The 19,919-nt window shown below is 35.9% G+C and overlaps 2 protein-coding genes across 2 annotated transcripts in view; one reads left to right on the top strand and one right to left on the bottom strand.

Annotated features, from left to right (window-relative positions):
* The first annotated feature begins 8,019 nt into the window (after nucleotides 1-8,019).
* On the top strand, nucleotides 8,020-9,786 carry LOC137392721 (probable oxidoreductase PXDNL). The gene is made up of 5 exons (XM_068079035.1): nucleotides 8,020-8,155; nucleotides 8,261-8,410; nucleotides 8,537-8,741; nucleotides 8,858-9,030; nucleotides 9,144-9,786. Exons 1-5 carry the CDS (start codon nucleotides 8,081-8,083, stop codon nucleotides 9,315-9,317), a joined length of 777 nt encoding a protein of 258 aa, XP_067935136.1. The 5' UTR covers nucleotides 8,020-8,080; the 3' UTR covers nucleotides 9,318-9,786.
* Nucleotides 9,787-9,855: 69 nt separating this feature from the next.
* Nucleotides 9,856-19,919, bottom strand: part of LOC137392720 (protein RRP5 homolog) — an 85,825-nt gene continuing 75,761 nt past the window's right edge. The window contains exons 32-35 of the mRNA XM_068079034.1: nucleotides 19,387-19,558; nucleotides 13,270-13,423; nucleotides 10,975-11,140; nucleotides 9,856-10,001 (exon numbers count right to left, since the gene is read on the bottom strand). Coding sequence (XP_067935135.1) covers nucleotides 9,860-10,001; nucleotides 10,975-11,140; nucleotides 13,270-13,423; nucleotides 19,387-19,558 — 634 coding nt within the window. The 3' untranslated portion in view covers nucleotides 9,856-9,859. The remainder of the gene's footprint in view (nucleotides 10,002-10,974; nucleotides 11,141-13,269; nucleotides 13,424-19,386; nucleotides 19,559-19,919) is intronic.

Below are 19,919 nucleotides of genomic sequence, written 5' to 3'. Positions count from 1 at the left end.
AAAGATGTTGCCTCAACTCATTTCATTGATGATAAAATTATATTTTGCAGCGTTACCATTTTAATAGGTCCATATATGAGTATTTAAAGCATATTTCATGAATGAGTCAAAATTGTCTAATTTTGCAATATTTCACTGCTTCCATGAACAGTGTATCTTTGAGAGACAAGAGGGTTATAAAGGAACTCAAGTCTTGTGTCAAGAACTATAAGACATTGCGGAAAGCGTCATAAAATGTGAAACAATGAGATCATCAAAAATTTATCAGTTCTGTCAGAACACCGGAGCCAGTAAAACTGTAATGGCGCTGTGCAATTTTGCTACGTGTGTTGTTGCACGTCAGAGCATGAGTGAGCCAACTGTATTGGCAAACAGCTTTTTTGCCAATTACCCTGATAATAAGTATTATTTGTACTATTTATCTATCCGGTCTCTGATAGGAGACTGCAATAAGCTGTTAGCCTTAATCCATTGTTATTTGAAAACAAAAAAAACATTTGAAGCAGGTTTTAGACCAACTCATAGTACATGAGATACGCAAACTTTACTTGTCTCTGAAAAATTCTTACAGGTTTTGTCTAGTTTCACATATATAAAAGTTGGCAAATTCACACAAAGGGTAATTCAGAGACGGTTAGTTTATTTTTTAATCAAGTTCTAAACAACCTTTAGGCATACCTATGAGACTTATTTTCTTTCCATATATCTATCTATCTAGCATCTATATACCTATCTATCTATCTAGTATCTATCTAGTATCTATCTAGTATCTATCTATCTAGCATCTATATACCTATCTAAAGTAAACGCTCCTACAACATAAATAATCCGTTCCAGGCAAGTTTACGTTATAGGCATTTTACGTTATAGAAACAGCAAATACATGTAAATTGCTTAATCTTTTCTAAGATTTTTCGAAACTCTCCATTGGCCCTACAAAAAAAGAAAACTAGACTTCACTTTTTAATTATTGGCTGTACCTTAACTGCAGTATTATTGGTTTGTATTATTGGTGATCGCATTCACTTGTTTTATGGTCTATGATTGGTCCATTTATGGTCTATGATTGTGGTAATTTTACAAGTTAAGGGAAGCACACCTTCGATGTCAATCTACAGCGATTTGTTGATTTTTTCTAAACAGCAAAGTCTATTCTGCAAAGGAAAACTATTAACAAATACTTGATTCGTCTACAACCATGTAAAACAAAACTATTTGACCATAGTAAGAGCATTGTCTACCTGTCTATCATTGTCTACCTGTTTATCGTTGCCTACCTGTCTATCGTTGTCTACCTGTCTATCATTGTCTACCTGTCTATCGTTGCCTACCTGTCTATCATTGTCTACCTGTCTATCGTTGCCTACCTGTCTATCATTGTCTACCTGTCTATCATTGTCTACCTGTCTATCGTTGCCTACCTGTCTATCGTTGTCTACCTGTCTATCGTTTTCTACCTGTCTATCGGCATCTGTTTTCAGGGGGTCGAGGTTGTAATAAAAAACAGCTTGCTACGATCCTTTAACTGGTGACATTTAGATTGATAGATAAATTTTTGGTAGATTCTTCACGTAGTATGAAGCAAAAACTTAATATAAATTCTTTACGTTATCTTGAATTTATGTTATAAGAGGTATACGTTATAGGAGCACCTACTGTATTTACATGTATCTATACAATATATCTATCTATACACTATATCTAACAACCTATCTATAGATATTTATCTGTCTATCTAGATATCTATCTACCTATATATATCTATATATCTACCTACCCATGTGTAGGCCTATATACATTTATCCATCTACCTATATATCTTCCTATCTACCTTCCTACCTATCTATATATATATATATATATATATATATATATATATATATATATATATATATATATATATATACATATCTATATACTCACCTATCTATCTAGATATTTATCTACCTATTTATCTACCTATCTATCAAGATATCTATCTATAGATTTATCTACCTATCTACATATATCTACATATATCTATTTATGCATATAACTATCTATATATATATATATATATATTTTTATTATATATATATATCTATATATATCTATCTTTATATATATTTATCTATATATCAATCTACCTATCTATCTAGATATTTATCTTCATGTATGTATCTTTCTACAAAGCTTGCTTTCAGTTTTACTACGCAGTGAGATGAAAACATTTTATTAAAATATTGTAAAAACTTATCTACTACAAGTGCAGTCTATACTCATGCGTTATCAATAAAGACTAGAATAGCATTCAGTGACTTCCAACCCGATTCACAGTTCTCAGGCCAGCTTTTATCTTAAGATACTGTAAGACAACGGCTGTAACTTATGCCAGAATGTAATGAAATGTCAGAAGAAAACCTTGGCTAATCTGCTAAGAGAACTGAAGCAAAAGTTTTATCAAAGAATTTATAAGGACATATTTTATTACTGCACAAATTATATGGTGAGATAATCTTTCTTCTTTTCTAAATGGCCACCGCATGATCAGCATAACTATTTATTAGTTTCACTGTGAGCCTATTAAAACGACAGTAGAAATTTATCTCTTCATCTCTATGGAGAGAGAGAGAGAGAGAGAGAGGCCACAAGGTAATGACATAAATATTCGCTTTCTTCAAATGCGTCAAGTAGAGAAAACGAGCATTGATATCAGCGCATTAAAATTTTTTTTATCATTTGTAAATTCCAACTTTTCTATAAAACCGCATAATTTTGCATCCGTGTCAGGTATGCAGAAATAAGTCGTAAGGTAGGGATTTGCGATGGATTTATTCTGTGAGATTCATGAAACAGAATGACTTGAGAGGTTAATTTATGATTGCGATTTTATCTTTCTCTTAAAGCCATAAACTCTAAATTAGCACATATTTCCTGGAATGTCTGAGCAAGACAAAGGCTCTCTGATAACATAGCTTCTTCTTTATCTTCTGATCAGAAGTCCGGACTTTTTCTGCAAAATCTGAAACCCATTTATTTGAGTAAATTAGTAATTCTCAGCAAAACTTAAGTTTAGTTTTTCTCTCCCAGCTGCATGATTATAAAGTGACTACCGCAAGGCCAATTTTCCCATCAAATTCCTCACAAATAACCTGCATTCTTACAATAGAGATTAGTGTTCATCTTCCGTGGCCACTTTCGCTTTGGCTAAACCCTGATAGCAATTCTACACAACATAAAGACAGCTGAGTGGATTATTAGAATAAAAACTGTTTAATGATACAATAGGAAGGATAATCAGGAGATTTTGGTATTGGCTAGATATCTTTACATAAGGATTAAGCCAACCTTCACCTGTGGTTTTAGCTTTCTGCGGCCAAAACCAGACCACGCACGATGCGATGTATCAAACTAAACCAGGCATGATCCTACAAGCCAGCCATACACTCGTGAAAAACCCAACAAGAACAGAACAAAGCCTTCTGACAAGATTTACGAAGAGTGAACGATTCCACATTTCTTGTTGAACATGTTGAAACAAAACATAAAAAAGTTCAAAATAAAAATGGTGTTACAATCTTTAAACAAGGGATTTATTTATATAAATAAATTTATACAAATAAATCATTTTGTTTAACTAAATATGAACTCAAAATGTACCAAGTAATATTCATATGAAGTCACATGAATATTATGAGACATCATCTATAATAGACGATGTCTCATTTTTAGGCTCAATAATTGGTCTACGGTTAAACTGATAGGTATTACCTGATGATTACAGTTCACTCGTAAGTTATGCTACTTGGCCTTGTACCTTATAGCTAGTGAACCAGACTACCCCCCACTCAACGCACTCAACTAAACCACGCATGGCCCAACAAATTCAGGCTTAGAGAATTCCTTGTTTGACCATACTTGATTAGGTCAGATTGACCTAATCTTTTAAAAATAAATATTTTCGTGATTATTAACATTATTTGCGAAAAAAGTGAGGACAGCACTGAGAATGTGATGGTGGACAAGGGTTTTGGTAGTAGTTTGTCTGACTGCGCTTAGTAAAATTTGAGCGATGTTTATGAAAGTCACACGGATATGTATAGATGATAATTTATACCAGTACAAAGAGCGGTTTAGTATATTATGAGGAAATTATAAAATTTTTAGTCTGTAGTGTGATTACAGACACGAGTACAAACCACAAGTACAACTACAGAGTGAGATCACACTGCCCTAGAGCATGTGAAACCTAATTTTTAGCATTTAACCACATGAAAAAAGCCAGAAATCACATTGTTATAGCATATCACTTGCATATGAAATGTCACTGCATGTAAGCAAACCACCTTTTGTAAGGTACAAAGTCATTATTAGCCTTTAACCAGTTTTGTTGGTTCCTTGATATAACTCTTTTTATCTTGCTGCTTTTTATAGAAACAATCTCTTCTTTTCATGAATCATCCAATAAACTATATGATGAAACATATCTTTAGCGGTTTCCTTAGCCAATTACTATAATGATCTTTGTTTGGCTTTCTCTGACGTGAAATTTCAGATGTGACCACAAAAACCACTCAGTGGCTGCCTTAAACGGCAGTCAGATTAGACTCGATTAGTGTAAGGGCATTGAATCGCGTAGACAGCAAATCAGGGAGCCGATGCCAAACCTCCCAGCATTGCAATCAAAATAGAATTCTGGCTGCCAAACTTGTGAAGAAAGCTATAACACATTTAGCTTTCTTTCATTCAGACGAGGTGTGAATACTATAAATAGTTAGATTCAAATGTAACACCGTCTGCTGTTAGCTACCAGCCACGCATGTCTAGACAAGTGGTCATGTATGCAGTAAGTCAGCCGATGTGTTAAGAGTTGTTTACTAAAAATATTTACACCTTAAACCAACAGAGTAAGCGCTAAAATAACTGATTATGGCTGTCGAATAGGCGGGTAAAGTAATGATCAAGATATGTTGTATTTTGCCAGGAAGCGAAACACAATCCGTCCTCTGCGTGTTGCAACCATTCTGATTAGTGATGAGTCATTCGCTGTCCTCGGTCAACAAGCTACTACGGCAGTTGTCAGCAGGTTGTAAGTCAAAACAACCTAATTATAGCAAAACGTTTAGTTATTTTTAGCTTAAAAGCTATAAAATGCTAATAAATTTTTTTATATGAATAACCAAACACTTGAAGAAAGAAGATTATGAAGGCTCTGAACAAGGTAGTTTTCATACTGTCTTTGAATTGCAACCTTGAATCATAACCAGCTGTTCTTTGTCTGAATCAGAACAGTTCAGCAGCGTCTTTCGAGTCTTATCAGGAATTACAGCGATGCTGGTTTGGGCCACGCAATGTTTACTAAATATTCGTAACATACCGTCATAAACTCCTGGGTCATGAAAGGGCATAAATTATCTATTGCTCAAATATTTAAACTTTTGTTGCCGTTAAAATTAAGTATTGCTTATCATTTAGTCATCCGCCGTGCAATGACACAAACATCGGCGCTTTGCACTTGTCAAACTCTGAAGGTCACAGAGTATTTTAAGGTTTCTGGTTTCATTTCACTTTCAAAAGTAAATTAGACAAAATCATTATATATGCTGTTTTTGTGAATATGAATGTTGAACTTGGGCAAAGTGTAAATATTTGTATCAGAGCAAAACTGGTGATTAATGCGTTATAGAAAGGAATGATTTGGACTGGAAACACTTTTAGGTAATGGCCATAAAAATGCCATCTACAAGGACAAAGACGCCATGTTTCCTAAAAGGCTGTCACTAAAAGTGCAGTTTTAAAAAAGACAATAATTGCATTATAGTAACGAGCTGTACCCCAACAATGACAGATCTAACAATAATTGCAATATAGTAAAGGGTTGTACCCCAACAATGACAAATCTAACAACAATTTCAATATAGTAAAAAGCTAAAAATGACAGATCCCAACAATGACAGATCTAACAATAATTGCAATATAGTAAATGGTTGTACCCCAACAATGACAAATCTAACAATAATTGCAATATAGTAAATGGTTGTACCCCAACAATGACAAATCTAACAATAATTGCAATATAGTAAAGAGTTGTACCTCAACAATGACAAATCTAACAACAATTTCAATATAGTAAAAAGCTAAAAATGACAGATCCCAACAATGACAAATCTAACAATAATTGCAATATAGTAAAGAGTTGTACCTCAACAATGACAAATCTAACAACAATTGCAATATAGTGAAAAGCTGTACCCCAACAATGACAAATCTAGCAACAATTGCAATACAGTAAAACGTTGTACCTCAACAAGGCTGTCTAACAACAATTGCAATATAGTGTAAAGCTGTACCTCAACAATGACAAATCTAGCAACAATTGCAATACAGTAAAACGTTGTACCTCAACAATAAATAGTCAATTTTGGTTTTATTTAAACGGCACAAAGTTTGAAGAAAGTGTTCCCATTCAGCACAATCAATGTGAAAATCATCACCAGTTATTGTCTATAACTTACATTTTTTGTGTTTTATATGAACACATCTCTGAGATGCCACCCGAGTGACATACAATATTAATCTGATTTTAAAAAATGGATAATGCAGCTGTCAAAATTTAACATTTAAAAAGTGAAAATATTAGGTGCAACGGTGCAGTTAAGGAGCTATCTGCTGCTATAATGTGCCTTAGTCATGCGGTCATTACCACAAGTGTTGCCATTTATAGTGAGCACTTTGTCTGTGATTGCATCCACTTGAGAAGCCTCTTAAAAAACCAACAGACGAAGTCTCAACGGCTTTTGTGCGGTCATTTTTCCCATGATATTTGAATTCTAAAAATTTTAGATAAGTACACCTATGGTATCTAATTAGGCTTGTGAAGGCAACGAATGATCCGTAGCGATAAGAAATGAGGTTGCGCTACCGAATAAAAGCCTCCAGAGATAAATTGATATAATTGTATCTATTAATACCAAGAAAATGGTGACTCTCATTCTTTTACTGTAATTTGACTTGCGATGCCGCGTGTAACAATAAGGGAAGCCAGATTGAGTGCAGCGCTTGAATAGAGATGTGAACAATAGCTTGCAGTTAGGCAAGTATATTCAAACAATCATGTAATATTCCCTTACCGCAAAGCATTCAAATATTTGAACTATGGCCAAGGAGAGCACCTTTCTGGCTAGACCAATTGCTCCATTTACACAATGGAATGATTCTAATTGAATTATATTCAACCCTCTTCAGGCTAATAATACAAGTTCACAGCCTAACGGAATGATCAGTTGAACAAGAGGGTGGTCTCTTCTGTTCAGGAGAACTTTGTTAGATACGTGACTCTACCTCACGTCTGCATAATGGACACGCTGCGTTGCTCAAACGGTTTAGTGAAAATTATGCATATAATTACTTTACATGATTTCGTGTCAATTCATGACATCAAGCCCACAAAGCGTAATTCAGGTTAATATTTGATAAAAGACCAGATATTAGGTACTGAACAATTTTAAAGAAAAATCTAGGCACAACATCGCTAGATTCTCTACAAGCATGTTATGAAGGGACAAGCTCTTGGTGGTAATAAATCGTTCCAAGGCATGGTTCCAAGGCATGCCAAAACTTCGTCTGCTACCTCGACCTGTTGACATTGGGATGTAATTACTTTGTAGCTGCTTTTGTAACATCTGCTAGGGCATGAGGTCAGATTGCATTATAGCTCATACATACAGCTTTTCATTGTTTAGGATTACGCCTGTTAAAATCTAGTACATCATCTGACGTCTCTAGCGTCAGCAAAGCTGCCTAATGCCAACATGTCTGCATGACATATTGGGAGAGGACCTACCCTAGTGCACTTCTATGATGCAATACGATGGAGTAGTAAGCGGTGTCAATCTATATTAACTCCGCCCATTCGGCCAATTGAGCTGAAGGTTGTGATAACAGACGTGGCTGATTGGTTGGAGTATTTCTTTCAAGAGAGTAGTTCCGGAGCTAGAGGCTATATAAACCACGCATTTCGGTTTTCCAGTCATATTAGTGAACAGCCGTTAAATAACAGCGCCTCATTTCAATACTTTGAAGCAATTATTTTGTCAGCAACATGGAATTTTCAGTATCTCATTTGTTACTTGTAGCTATAATCGGTGCAATTGCCATTCCACAAGCATCAGCTATGGTAAGTACTCCATTAATATTTACACTTATTAATGTAGAAACTTCAAATCTGAACCATGAACCCTTTGCATACACATCTGGTTGCATAACTTTATTATTTATGCAGCCTACCCTGAAGAACAAGCGTTTCGTTAGGATGGAACCTGACACTATCGTAGTGCAGGAAGGGGACCCAATAGAGTTAGAGGACTGTGTAGCGAGGGGCAATTATCCTCCTTCCTTTCACTGGCTTTTTAACCGCAGATTTCTTGAACAGGTAAGAGCTAATACGTGCTACATAAACATACATATTTGTGACCCTGATTTTTAACACTTGCAGCATGGTAACCTCTTGTGTCTATTCACAGACAAGTTTCTTTAATATGATGCCGTTACTTTGCAGGGACCAATGGATCACCTAGCTAGCAATATGATGACTCCTCCCATTGAACATGAAACCATAGTGGAACACTCATCTTTCTACATTGCACAAGCAAGACTAAATGACAGTGGAACATATACATGTGTAGCTGATTCTCCTTTACTACGAACGACAAAGGGTTATAGCATTGTGGTACTGCCAAGATCTGCTGATGAAATCGATACAGGTAAATAACCACTTTCATTTCCATACGATGCGCGTAATCTATCACTTGTCTTTTAATTACAATATCAAATATTCACGTTATAAGTGAGGTAAAAATAAAATCACTTATTTTAACAGTTCAGCCAGAAAGCAAACAAGTGCATATATATGACTGGAGTCAATTTTTGATGCAAGAGGAAGGAAAGACAGTCTATGCAAAATGCAGAGCAACGCAAGGAACGACAAATGGAGCACCAACAATTAAATGGACACTAGACGGCAGAGAGCTCACGGAAAACGAAAAAATTAAAGTAAGTTTATTTCATTATCCAGCAAGTGAATGCTCTTAGTGTCTGAGTGCCTCTTTTAGTGGCTCAAGTTTGCAGGTCTTAGACAAACTTGACAAGATATTGGCTTCTTTTAGATACACAGCAACGGTGATTTAGAAATAAAGGAAGCCACCACCGAATATCACAGCTACCCAGATGAAAACCAACTACAATGTCATGCCATAGGTGATGATGGAGTGAGTACAGCGACTAAAACAGTTGGAGTTTATATCATGGAAAAATTCAACAACAATGGCGAAGAAGAGTAATTGCAATGACTTTTTATACCAGACATAACATTTATGGAGTTGTAATCTCTTGGTGCAATAATTGTCAAACGCCCTGTACAATCATTTAATTCTGTAGGTATTTTAGCCTTGGATGGCGTGTCTCTATTGTTTATTACTATTGTTCCACATTTGTCTCTGCTCTAATGTTATTAAGTCTTTGTTAGGCCACTGACTGTCGCATCCTCTAATCAAAATGTCTTTAGCAAATCTCATGGTATGTTAGAATCTAATTTATTAATAACTATTTATTATAGCCACATCTGACAGTTTTTAGCGGTGTAGTTATTACATGGTGTATGACATGGGCTATACAAGCATGTATTTAAAACATTCTTAGTATAAGTGTAACAATATTTATATAGTATGTCTTTATATTCTAATTTATTTGGCCATTTTTATGCTCAGGAGCATTTCACGTCTATTTTTATAAATAAATGCTAAAATCTTCTTTGCCACAATTTTCTGTACAGAAGACTACATAGAGTCGTTATTGCATCTGAATTCAAAAGCCATCCATTTGACTACAGCGTGTTTATAAGTTGATCCGCTTCCTTCAGAGTTACATCTGTTCCGTGTTGAGTCTCAAAGTCTCGGAATTTACCAGCGAAGAACTGCATCTTTTTCGCATTCCACTTTTGCATCACAGCACGTCGGAGTACCATTCTACAAGAGCAGAAGGTACCAGAAGATGTGCAAGTTGCCAAATACTACGAGTTCAAAGCAATAGCAAAATCCTTGAAATATAATTCTGGTAAATACTAGAACTGTAACATCGAGGCTATGCGATACTCAACAAACCCTTATGTTCGCACATAGCAGTTGAGAAGCGTTTACAAAACTCCATGGCAACGCCATGGCAACAACCTATATTATATGGAGACAGGTGAGCCATCAGTTGGAGACCTAGACAGAAAGGCCAGAGCTAGCCATAACGAGATTGATGAGAGTTTGATGACGCACTTGCAAAAGGAACCAATAAAATTACCAACTAAACAGCTGGACTTTCAAAAAGCCATTTATATGATCAATGGATAAAGATTTCGCACTGCAGAAGACTATCTTTGTAGAATCCAATTTTTTGAAAGTTTACATAGACTGAAATCACGTTACCAACAAACATTTAACATACGGATTATATAACACCTAATTGGTTTATAAAATTCTGAATATTTTCCTTCATCACTCTGTCTCAGTCTCTCAAGAGTGAAATATTGTTTCACCTGCTGAAGGCTCAGGCTTGCTTTGCTTTACAGCCAGAACAGAAATCTTTAGTAAATTGTAAAACAAAATACAGCCTTCCAAACTCTCAAAATGTTAATATTTGTGTTATTACTCAGTTTGCGCTCGTGACAGCGCTGTCGTCACTATATAGCAAAAGGACAGCTGACAAAAGCAGTCTGGGGGTGGGGGTGGTACTGCGCGTTGACAGCTAACAACTGCTCAAAAATCTGTCTTACTGAGCTAACAAATACTGGCTATAGATTCATTACCTTCACAAAGTTGTGAAATAAATGAGAAATCGGAAGTTCTGCACAGCAGCTCACAAAGTTGGGTCAACCATTCCCGTATGTTTAAATTATATTAGTTATGTTCAAGTCAACAACGTTCCTATAGGAACTTAGGCTAAGAAGCATACCTGGCGGTCTCGTGCTTCTCGAACTTTATGAGCTGGTCAACATAGACAGACCAGACATCCGTTCTCTTAGGAAAATTGCTTATTACATTCTCAAACAGAGCAGTAAACCTTTCAAAGTCTCCTTCCTTTAGCTCCATGACAGCAAATTTCGTTATCACCTCGATGTCTATAAGTAATAGTGTGGAGTGACAATAGCATGGCTATCAGATATTTGCAGTAAGAAAGATAAGGGAATGAAAGTATGGAAAACGGCAAGAGTATGCTGTAAAGATGATGCAATGCACCAAGTACGTATGTGATTGTTTGTACAAGAAGTATCTGTTTGCAGAATGACTGTAAGGGTGGCATTTTAGGAATGAACAAATCAATACAAGAAAAATTGTTTGCAACTTGCCCTTCAAATATCTAAAGGTTGATACACACTGGGGGCGAAACAAAAGGCATTGCAAAATTTAGTATGAGCGTCAGTCTCGCGAGTAATGCCCTGCAAAGCTTACTCAAAGCGTCAAACGTCTGCAAAACCTTTTGTCCTTAACATTTTGAATTAAAGCGCTTGAAATACGAATTGTGCATTTTTTATATACGGTTTTTAATAATTGTATTTTTAAACAGTTTGTATGTTAACTGAATTACATTATTTTAAAGTGACTTAGTTTTACTATAGAGCGAACTACCTTCTTTTGCTTCACTTTGGATTTTATTCTAAAACATGGCTGACAACCTGTTCGCCAGTCACGACAAAGCGGCGGCATAAATATAAGGCTCTATAAATACTTGTACATAGATTAGCTAATGACAGCAACAGCGAGCACACCCATGGAGTTACTTGAATTTTTTCCGAACACATTCCAGCTTTTAGACGTGTATAAGAAATATTGCGAATCTCACAAAAGGCTCATGATATGGGCGAGTCTTGTCTCTGAATGATGCGTACTTTAAACTAATGAAACCAAAAAATGTTACTTTGACAAAACACGCCCAACACCTGTACTTTGACCTTCTGCAACCACACTGACATCTTTTGTAAGAAAAGATTGCAATGACGTTGCCTAATACCACCCAAGAAGAGAATGTAGATCATGAAGTACAATGAAAGTAGTAGTAAGGTTAGTAGTGGCAGTGCAAAGTTAACATATACAAAGCCCCGAATGCTAATAGCGCCATTGAAACAGCAGTATAAAAAGAAAGATAAAAAAGAACAACAGGAGAACAGCGAAGAGAAAAAGTAGTAATTTAGAGGTGCAGTGTCACACAAAAATGTGAAGATAGGACATAGACAGGGAATTCAAAAATCGAGACAGATTATACACAAGTGTCAAGAATAAGAAGTGAAGGATGGTGCATATGGTGACGAGAAAAAAGAAAATTTCAAGCATGATGGAGAGCAAAAAGACAGCTAAGATGATGAAACAAGTCAGGGAGCAAAAGGTCATGCAAGAAAGTGAAATGTGTATGGAGGAGTAAGCAATGGGTAAAAGTCAGCAAGCGAGAACCAGATGGAAGGTAAAAAATAGAATGTGATTGATAAGTATAGGGTGGGGGAGAAATGGAAGATGGGCGAGAATTAAAGGGTGGGGGAAAAGAGGTGGGCGAGAAATAGGAAGGTGAGAAATATAGAGTGGGTGACAAATTGAAGATGGGTGAGAATTAAAAAATAGATGATGATTCAACAATGAGTGAGAATTAAAAGAGAACCGACAATTAGAAGGTGAGTGAGCCTCAGGGCTGAGTGAGAAGTAGAGGGTGGGTGAGCCTCAGGGCTGAGTGAGAAGTAGAGGGTGGGTGAGCCTCAGGGACTGAGTGAGAAGTAGAGGGTGGGTGAGCCTCAGGGGTTGAGAGAATTAGACGGTGGGTGAGCCTCAGGGACTGAGTGAGAAATAGAGGGTGGATGAGCCTCAGGGACTGAATGAGAAGTAGAGAGTGGGTGAGCCTCAGGGACTGAATGAGAAGTAGAGGGTGGGTGAGCCTCAGGGACTGAGTGAGACGTAGAGGGTGGGTGAGCCTCAGGGACTGAGTGAGAAGTAGAGGGTGGGTGCAAATTCGAGAGTCAGAATTAAGAGGTGGTTCAAATTATAAAGTAGACAAGAATCTGTGAGTAGGTGAAGACCACAGGGTGATTGATTAAAAAGTATAGGGCAGGACAATGCCTGGACAGTAAAAAAAGATTATGGAATCAGTATGGAATCAGGAAAAAAGTATGGAATCAAATTGCATGGTAGGAAAACGAAGAGAGGATGTTCATTGTATACCACATGATAGAGACTATTTTTAAACTATGTTTAATTGCTGTCTTACGCTGTTTGACTGGCAGTGACTTGAGACATCTTTGCAGTAGTGTACGGGCTGCATCTCTTTTCTTCTGCGAAAAGAGAAACTGACCATATTCTATCCAAACTTGTGGATTTTCTGACCATTTCCGTAACATCATAGTGTGGCACTGCTCGGCTTCCTGCATAATACATGGCAAATTGTTCATGAACAAGCGCACATTAGTAAGTCTATTTCAATGATTATCTTGTGTATACGCAGTAGGCAGTACACACGGGCGAAGTTTCTGGAAGCATTCAAATAATAATAAGTACGTTTTATGTCAGAAAACTAGTGAAAAGTAGGTGTGATTTTCATTTGATCTTGTTCGATTTTAAGCAGATATTTGTATCAATAACGAATAATAAAGAAGATTGCTGATGTCATCATGCTAAATTCGCTTTCAGAGTAAACAAACTAAAACAATGATATCTCATTATATTAATCTGATAATATTAATTATAATAATTTAACTATATTAACACACAACTTAAAGGCAAACCCTCTTTCATTTTTAGCGAACATGTTTGTGCTTTCAATGTAAATAAAACACATATCTTTAAATTCTCCTGAAAATTTTTTACCTTGTCTTTACTTTAGTCACTTCAAGTGTGGTTTTGAATTCCCTACATAAAGGAGAAATGTGATTGCGGCAGACGTGAAGTGTTTAAATTCCAATCATGCATTACTCCTAAATTTAACGGGTATATGGTAATTTTCGCCTTGATTGGGTTGTATGAGAGTACAAGATAACCAAGTCAGGTAGGGTCAGTAGACAGCCAGGACCGAAATCTATAAATATTTTATATAAATACATGTTTCTAGTTTAACATAACTGTCTGCTTGCTTTATAACAAACTTTCTCCGTGTGTGCTAAAAATATTTTATGCAACTTGTTTGTAGGTCATTTCTAGAGTAGGCCTAATTAGTAACTGACGCGGTAATTACTAAAAGTAATTACCGCGTTACATAGCGCCGAAAGTGGCGTGTGAAGGATAACTTCAAGTTTATGGAACTACATGAAAGCTTATCGAGTAGACCATTCGAAGGTAGATAAAGCTCCCTAAAAAAGAGAAAAACACGAGCAAAATATTTTGGTCTTGAATTTTACACATACCTATTATTACTGTAAAGACTACTCAATAAATAGAGTATTTTTTAAATAGTTTTTAAAGAATTTATCCTGAAACATCTTATATTCTGAGCTGCAGTAGATTAACTCAGTTTTTTGGTATTGCTTTCAAATTCGATTTCAAAACATACTCGCTGGCGATTGCTAACCAGTTTCAATGAGCCGACAGACATAAACATCAAACAGTCTAGATACAGCAAACATCATTTATCTTAAACGACGCTTGAGGATTGACTCAACTGAATTATAATAGTCTTGCTCAACATTTCTTCAGCTTTAGCTTTATCCCAAACTTAAGGTTGTCAATTTTAAATTCTTACACTCACACGAACAGGCAACAGGTTGATAACTTGCGAAAGAGGCTGTTGTCAGAAATAGCTACTAATGGCTAATTTGAGATTTCAGTAATAAAATAAGTGATTTGTAGAATTTCAGGTCAGCAAACAAAGACTAAAAAGAGAATAAGGATAAAATGCTGTAGAAACTTTTCGATGTGCTTTGATTTGTAGTTGTACTTTCGTCATACTTTGATTTGCAGTTGTACTTTCGATGTACTTTTCGATTGCTATCAGATGTGCTTAGAGCAACTTCATTGCTTTGATATCGAACTATTGAACTAAGCGGAAAAAGCCAATCATAAAATACCTAAAATAGGAGCCATAGAATATGGAATCTACATTTAATTAAAATAAGGTGTGCATTCCTAATTGTCTTCCATTTTATGTTTGTTGAATATCGATGGTGAAAAGAGCTAAACACGGCGACTAACTGCAGTAGTGTAAACTATGGATTGAACTGAGCTTGATTCAATACTGCGTACGTTTCTTGGAAAAATGTTAGAGCGCTGGAACTGACTAGGCCTCCTCTCGGGTGTGACATTTTTAGGTCATCACCACTGCACCAAGATAACTCCGACTAGGTTAGAGGGAGTGCTTGGTTCAACTTGATTGCATTTATTGGCAGGAAACGCTTTGGAGAATCGTGGAGGCTTGATAACGAGCTCCAGTTGGCACCCTGCCGTGTCTAGCACGAGTCTGGAGTAATCGAGGAAAACTATTTTAAGGAGACGCCAGATTGCCTCCGGCGGTACCATCACAGCTGTCATTCACTTTGAAATGAAATTGAATTATTGAAAACTATCTGAATATTCCCATCTAGGATTAGATGATTGATTATTGGAGATGTTCAATGATTTACTTGTAATTATTTCAACACATTTCTATTAGTTTGGATTTATGCCAGTATGACCACTTACATGTGAACTGGTGTTGCAAGTTAGCTCCAGGCGTATATGACAGTCTGCCAAGTCTGAATGTATTGCGACAAGCGAAATGAACATCTAGTTACACCAGCAGGGGATGCTATGCAGGCACGTACACAATGACAATCGATTACCCGGGCTAATACGAAACAGATCTAATGAGGACAATGGCCTGGGTGTACCTTGCCCTTTCTGTCAGTCATATAATTTATTTCCCTGACCGCTTTATTGTCAATCCATTTTATGAGTCTTACACACATGAATAGTTTAAATGGCATTTCTATGAAATAGCAACAGTATTGAATAAAGAGATCATTAAAATTTATCAATCAGCTCGGCGGACAGGAAGTGAATCATGATCAAACAAGTCTATACATTGCGTTTTATGCATTCCAATTAGTGACGTATGCGACCACAAAAATTCATGAATTTCAAAAGCAAACCATACTAACCTTGCACCAAGTAGATGAGAATCAGGTTAGGACTTATTGCCCAGACATATGTACTAAAATACCAGTGGATTTTCAAAGGGATTATACTTTAGGAATCTTTCACAGGGCACTCTTTTGCTGTGATGACATGCATTCAACCAAAAGATATTTCATATACAATGTATTACGTGACGCAACTCTCCACTTTTGAATGGAAGAATTTCTTTTAAGTGTGAAATGAGATATCATTTAATAGAAGTACGCAACTCGAAAGATAGCATTTGCTCAAAATTACCATTGGCCAACTTATAAAGGCTGACTGGTAATTACGATCATTTTTTGATATGACCTTTGAAATTTAGAGAAAAACAATGACTAGTAAAAACCCTGTCCAACTACTAGTGGACAAGCTAATTACTACAGGACTTGACCAAAGTGTAAACATACATGTAAGTAAACTATCCACATAAATTCTTCCAAATACTCTCAAAAAGTATGATCAACATTTAAATTATTTAGTCACATATACATGTATATGTAAATATTGGAAGCTTGTCCAGCACCATTAACAAGCACTCAATTTGACAGCCAGAAACAGGTACTATCATCTCAAACAATAAAAGCTGAAAGTTCCATGCATTACACAACTTTCTATTAAAAATTACACTATTCTGCAAGAGTGATGATAACTTTGCCTGAAAACTAACCTGGGCTGCGGTGAAAATAATTTTAGTGAACTATAAAGCAATTTGATCATTGCTTCAATGGTTACATGTGAGTTTCATCATTGTTACAGTAGGTACATGTGAATTTGATCATCGTTACAGCGGGTACATGTGAATTTGATCATTGCTACAGCGGGTACATGTGAATTTTATCATTGCTACAGTGGGTACATGTGAGTTTCATCATTGCTACAGTGGGTACATGTGAGTTTCATCATTGCTACAGTGGGTACATGTGAGTTTTATCATTGCTACAGTGGGTACATGTGAATTTCATCATTGCTACAGTGGATACATGTGAGTTTCATCATTGCTACAGTGGGTACATGTGAATTTTACTTGCTCAAAAACATTGGTGCGAAAAACCAACAGTTTTATTTTACAGTTATTTTATTTTTCCCTACATTGACTTAAATTTTTACGATACAATAGTAACTAACAATAATAAATACAATAAGCAGCCGGAAACAAGACATTATGCGGCCATTCCTATGAAAAACTATACCTCAACAAATTAACAAAAGCGAACGATGACGGAACAACTTTTCTTGGAAATCAACTGTTTTCAACTGTGGCGGGACTTCTAACAAGGAATAGAGTATCTTTTGGCAACTACCAAACAAGAAAGCATGGCTATGTGCCACTTGCTAAGTTTATGAGGCTTGGATATCCGAACATAGACGATTACCTCAATGACATTGGCACATCAACAAATCAGGAGAGACAAAGCAGATTATCTGAGTGATAACTTATTTTCGGCACGGCATGAATAAGTATCTCTGACAATCCTCGCTAGGTTTGTAATATAATATAATAAATACAAAAATCGACGAAACTTAAAAATGATGGCATTTGTCTGTTTGCAGGCATGCAGGCTTTGAAACAACCAAAATTGAACACGTGCGCAATTTTATGACGAATTTAGCATTAATTGCCAGCAGTGGTTACATGAACTGAAATATTATTAAAAACTATGAAAAATCAGAATGACGAATGAATAGAATGTTAAATCAGTACTAATATTACAAGCCCATTATAATCCTTTGTTTTTTCGTGACGTCATTCTATCGTTGTCTGCCATCTTTATGGACAACTTTTATCGTTAAAAACACAAAACTTCTGCAATTAATTATTGCAAACAATGCTTTTGTTTGCAAATTTTTTATTTTAGTATCAAAACAACACCGAAAAATACTATTAATCAAGAGAATGACGATCATTTTCTACAAAGATGGCGGCTTTTTCGTGGACGAGCGCATGTGCAAACAGGGGGATGACGTTAAAAAAAAACGACGGATTGTATAGCCTAAATTATTAACTTTGTATTAAAATACTAGACAGGAATATGACTTGAGAAGTATTCGGTTTAAGAGCTCATAACTAGTTAACTAGAAACTATTTTACAAGTGACTGTTAGTGTCATTAACTGTGACAAGTGACTGTTAGTGTCGTTGACTGTGACAAGTGACTTAGTGTCATTGACAAGTGACTGTTAGTGTCATTGACTGTGACAAGTGACTGTTAGTGTCATTGATTGACAGGTGACTGTTAGTGTCATTGACTGTGATAAGTGACTGTTAGTGTCATTGACTGTGACAAGTGACTGTTAGTGTCATTGACTGTGACTGTTAGTGTCATTAACTGACAAGTGACTGTTAGTGTTATTGACTGTGACAAGTGACTGTTAGTGTCAGTGACTGTGACAAGTGACTGTTAGTGTCATTGACTGTGACAAGTGACTGTTAGTGTCATTGACTGTGACAAGTGACTGTTAGTGTCATTGACTGACAAGTGACTGTTAGTGTCAGTGACTGTGACAAGTGACTGTTAGTGTCAGTGATGGGTAAACAATTAGTCTTTACCATCAGCATTTGAGGGGAGCATCGAAGAGTTTCGAAATGTTTTGAAAACCTCTGGCGAAAAAATTGGCTTGCTAAAGTGCAAAAGAAGATGTTAAAAGCATATTCTCATATTTGTTTGCTTGGCATTATTTAAATAGACATAGAGATCCAATTCATTCTGTTGACAAGCAGCCTTTATGATCAACATATCAAAATCACAGTTTTGGACATCTAGATAGTCGACTACACATACCGAATAATTGTGTTACATCTATTTAGAAAATTTATACAAGTAAATATCTATAAACGGAGCACATTAGTGTTTAAGTTACCAAAGACAACTCTAAAATAGTTCTTAACAAAATTGTGTTGTGATTATTCTAGGTACGAAATAATTTAGAGAACAAGTAATTTTTAAAAGTTTGTTTTATGGGAAAAATATAGTTTATAACCACAAAAGTAATACACTAGTCGCTGGTTTACTGTTCACAAACATGTTAAGACACGGTAAGATGCTTTAGAGCTTATGACAACGATGCTATAATTATGTCAAGACACCATGCGAATCCACTAACACTATGCTATTATTTACTTGCATAAAATTTTTTTGATGACAAAAAACATTCGTTGCTCGATGTTTGCCATTGTTTTAAAAATATATTGTTAGGATGAGGATATTGTTACAGTGTGAATAAATAAAAAAAGAAAAGCCAACCTCGACTTTCTCTCCATCATGAAGATAGAGCTTGACAAGCTCTCGATAAACCTTCAACTCATTCATCTGCTGCAGAGCCCGCCTTTTGACACTGTCCATCGAGTCATCCGTCCCATAAATCATTTCAAGTCTGATAAAAGCTGTCCACACTATCAGCTTTTCGTTTTCCATCCTATAGTTAAAACAGCAGTTTTACCAAACGTCTACACATAAAGTTGGCAGGTTAAGCAGAATTTCTAAGGATATTCTGCTTTATGTTTTATCTTAAATTTAAAGCTTCGCGTTAAATCTATGCTTTGCCTATCATTAAATTTATATATTGCCAGGCGATAAATCTATGCCTAGCAGGAATTCTGAATATAAATGCCAAGATATTGACAGCTATCAATGAAACACGAATGAAGGTTAACACACCTGGTGTACAAAATTGAAAAAAGCAGTCACCCCTTGCGCCAATGTATAAGTCATGTGGTACATGTATATACTAGAAGATTTTAAACCCTACAAAATTTAATAGATTGCGAAAAAAAACT

Source organism: Watersipora subatra, chromosome 4 (genome assembly GCF_963576615.1).
Source record: "Watersipora subatra chromosome 4, tzWatSuba1.1, whole genome shotgun sequence".
Taxonomy (NCBI): domain Eukaryota; kingdom Metazoa; phylum Bryozoa; class Gymnolaemata; order Cheilostomatida; family Watersiporidae; genus Watersipora; species Watersipora subatra.
This window is presented reverse-complemented; position numbering and strand designations above follow the sequence as displayed.

What these genes read in the sequence shown, in the direction of transcription:
- LOC137392721 (XM_068079035.1), top strand. Translation starts at nt 8,081, where the DNA reads ATGGAATTTTCAGTATCTCATTTGTTACTTGTAGCTATAATCGGTGCA. An exon ending in TTCCACAAGCATCAGCTATG is followed by an intron (nt 8,156 to 8,260) that starts GTAAGTACTCCA and finishes TTATTTATGCAG; the next exon opens with CCTACCCTGAAGAACAAGCG. An exon ending in TGCTGATGAAATCGATACAG is followed by an intron (nt 8,742 to 8,857) that starts GTAAATAACCAC and finishes TTATTTTAACAG; the next exon opens with TTCAGCCAGAAAGCAAACAA.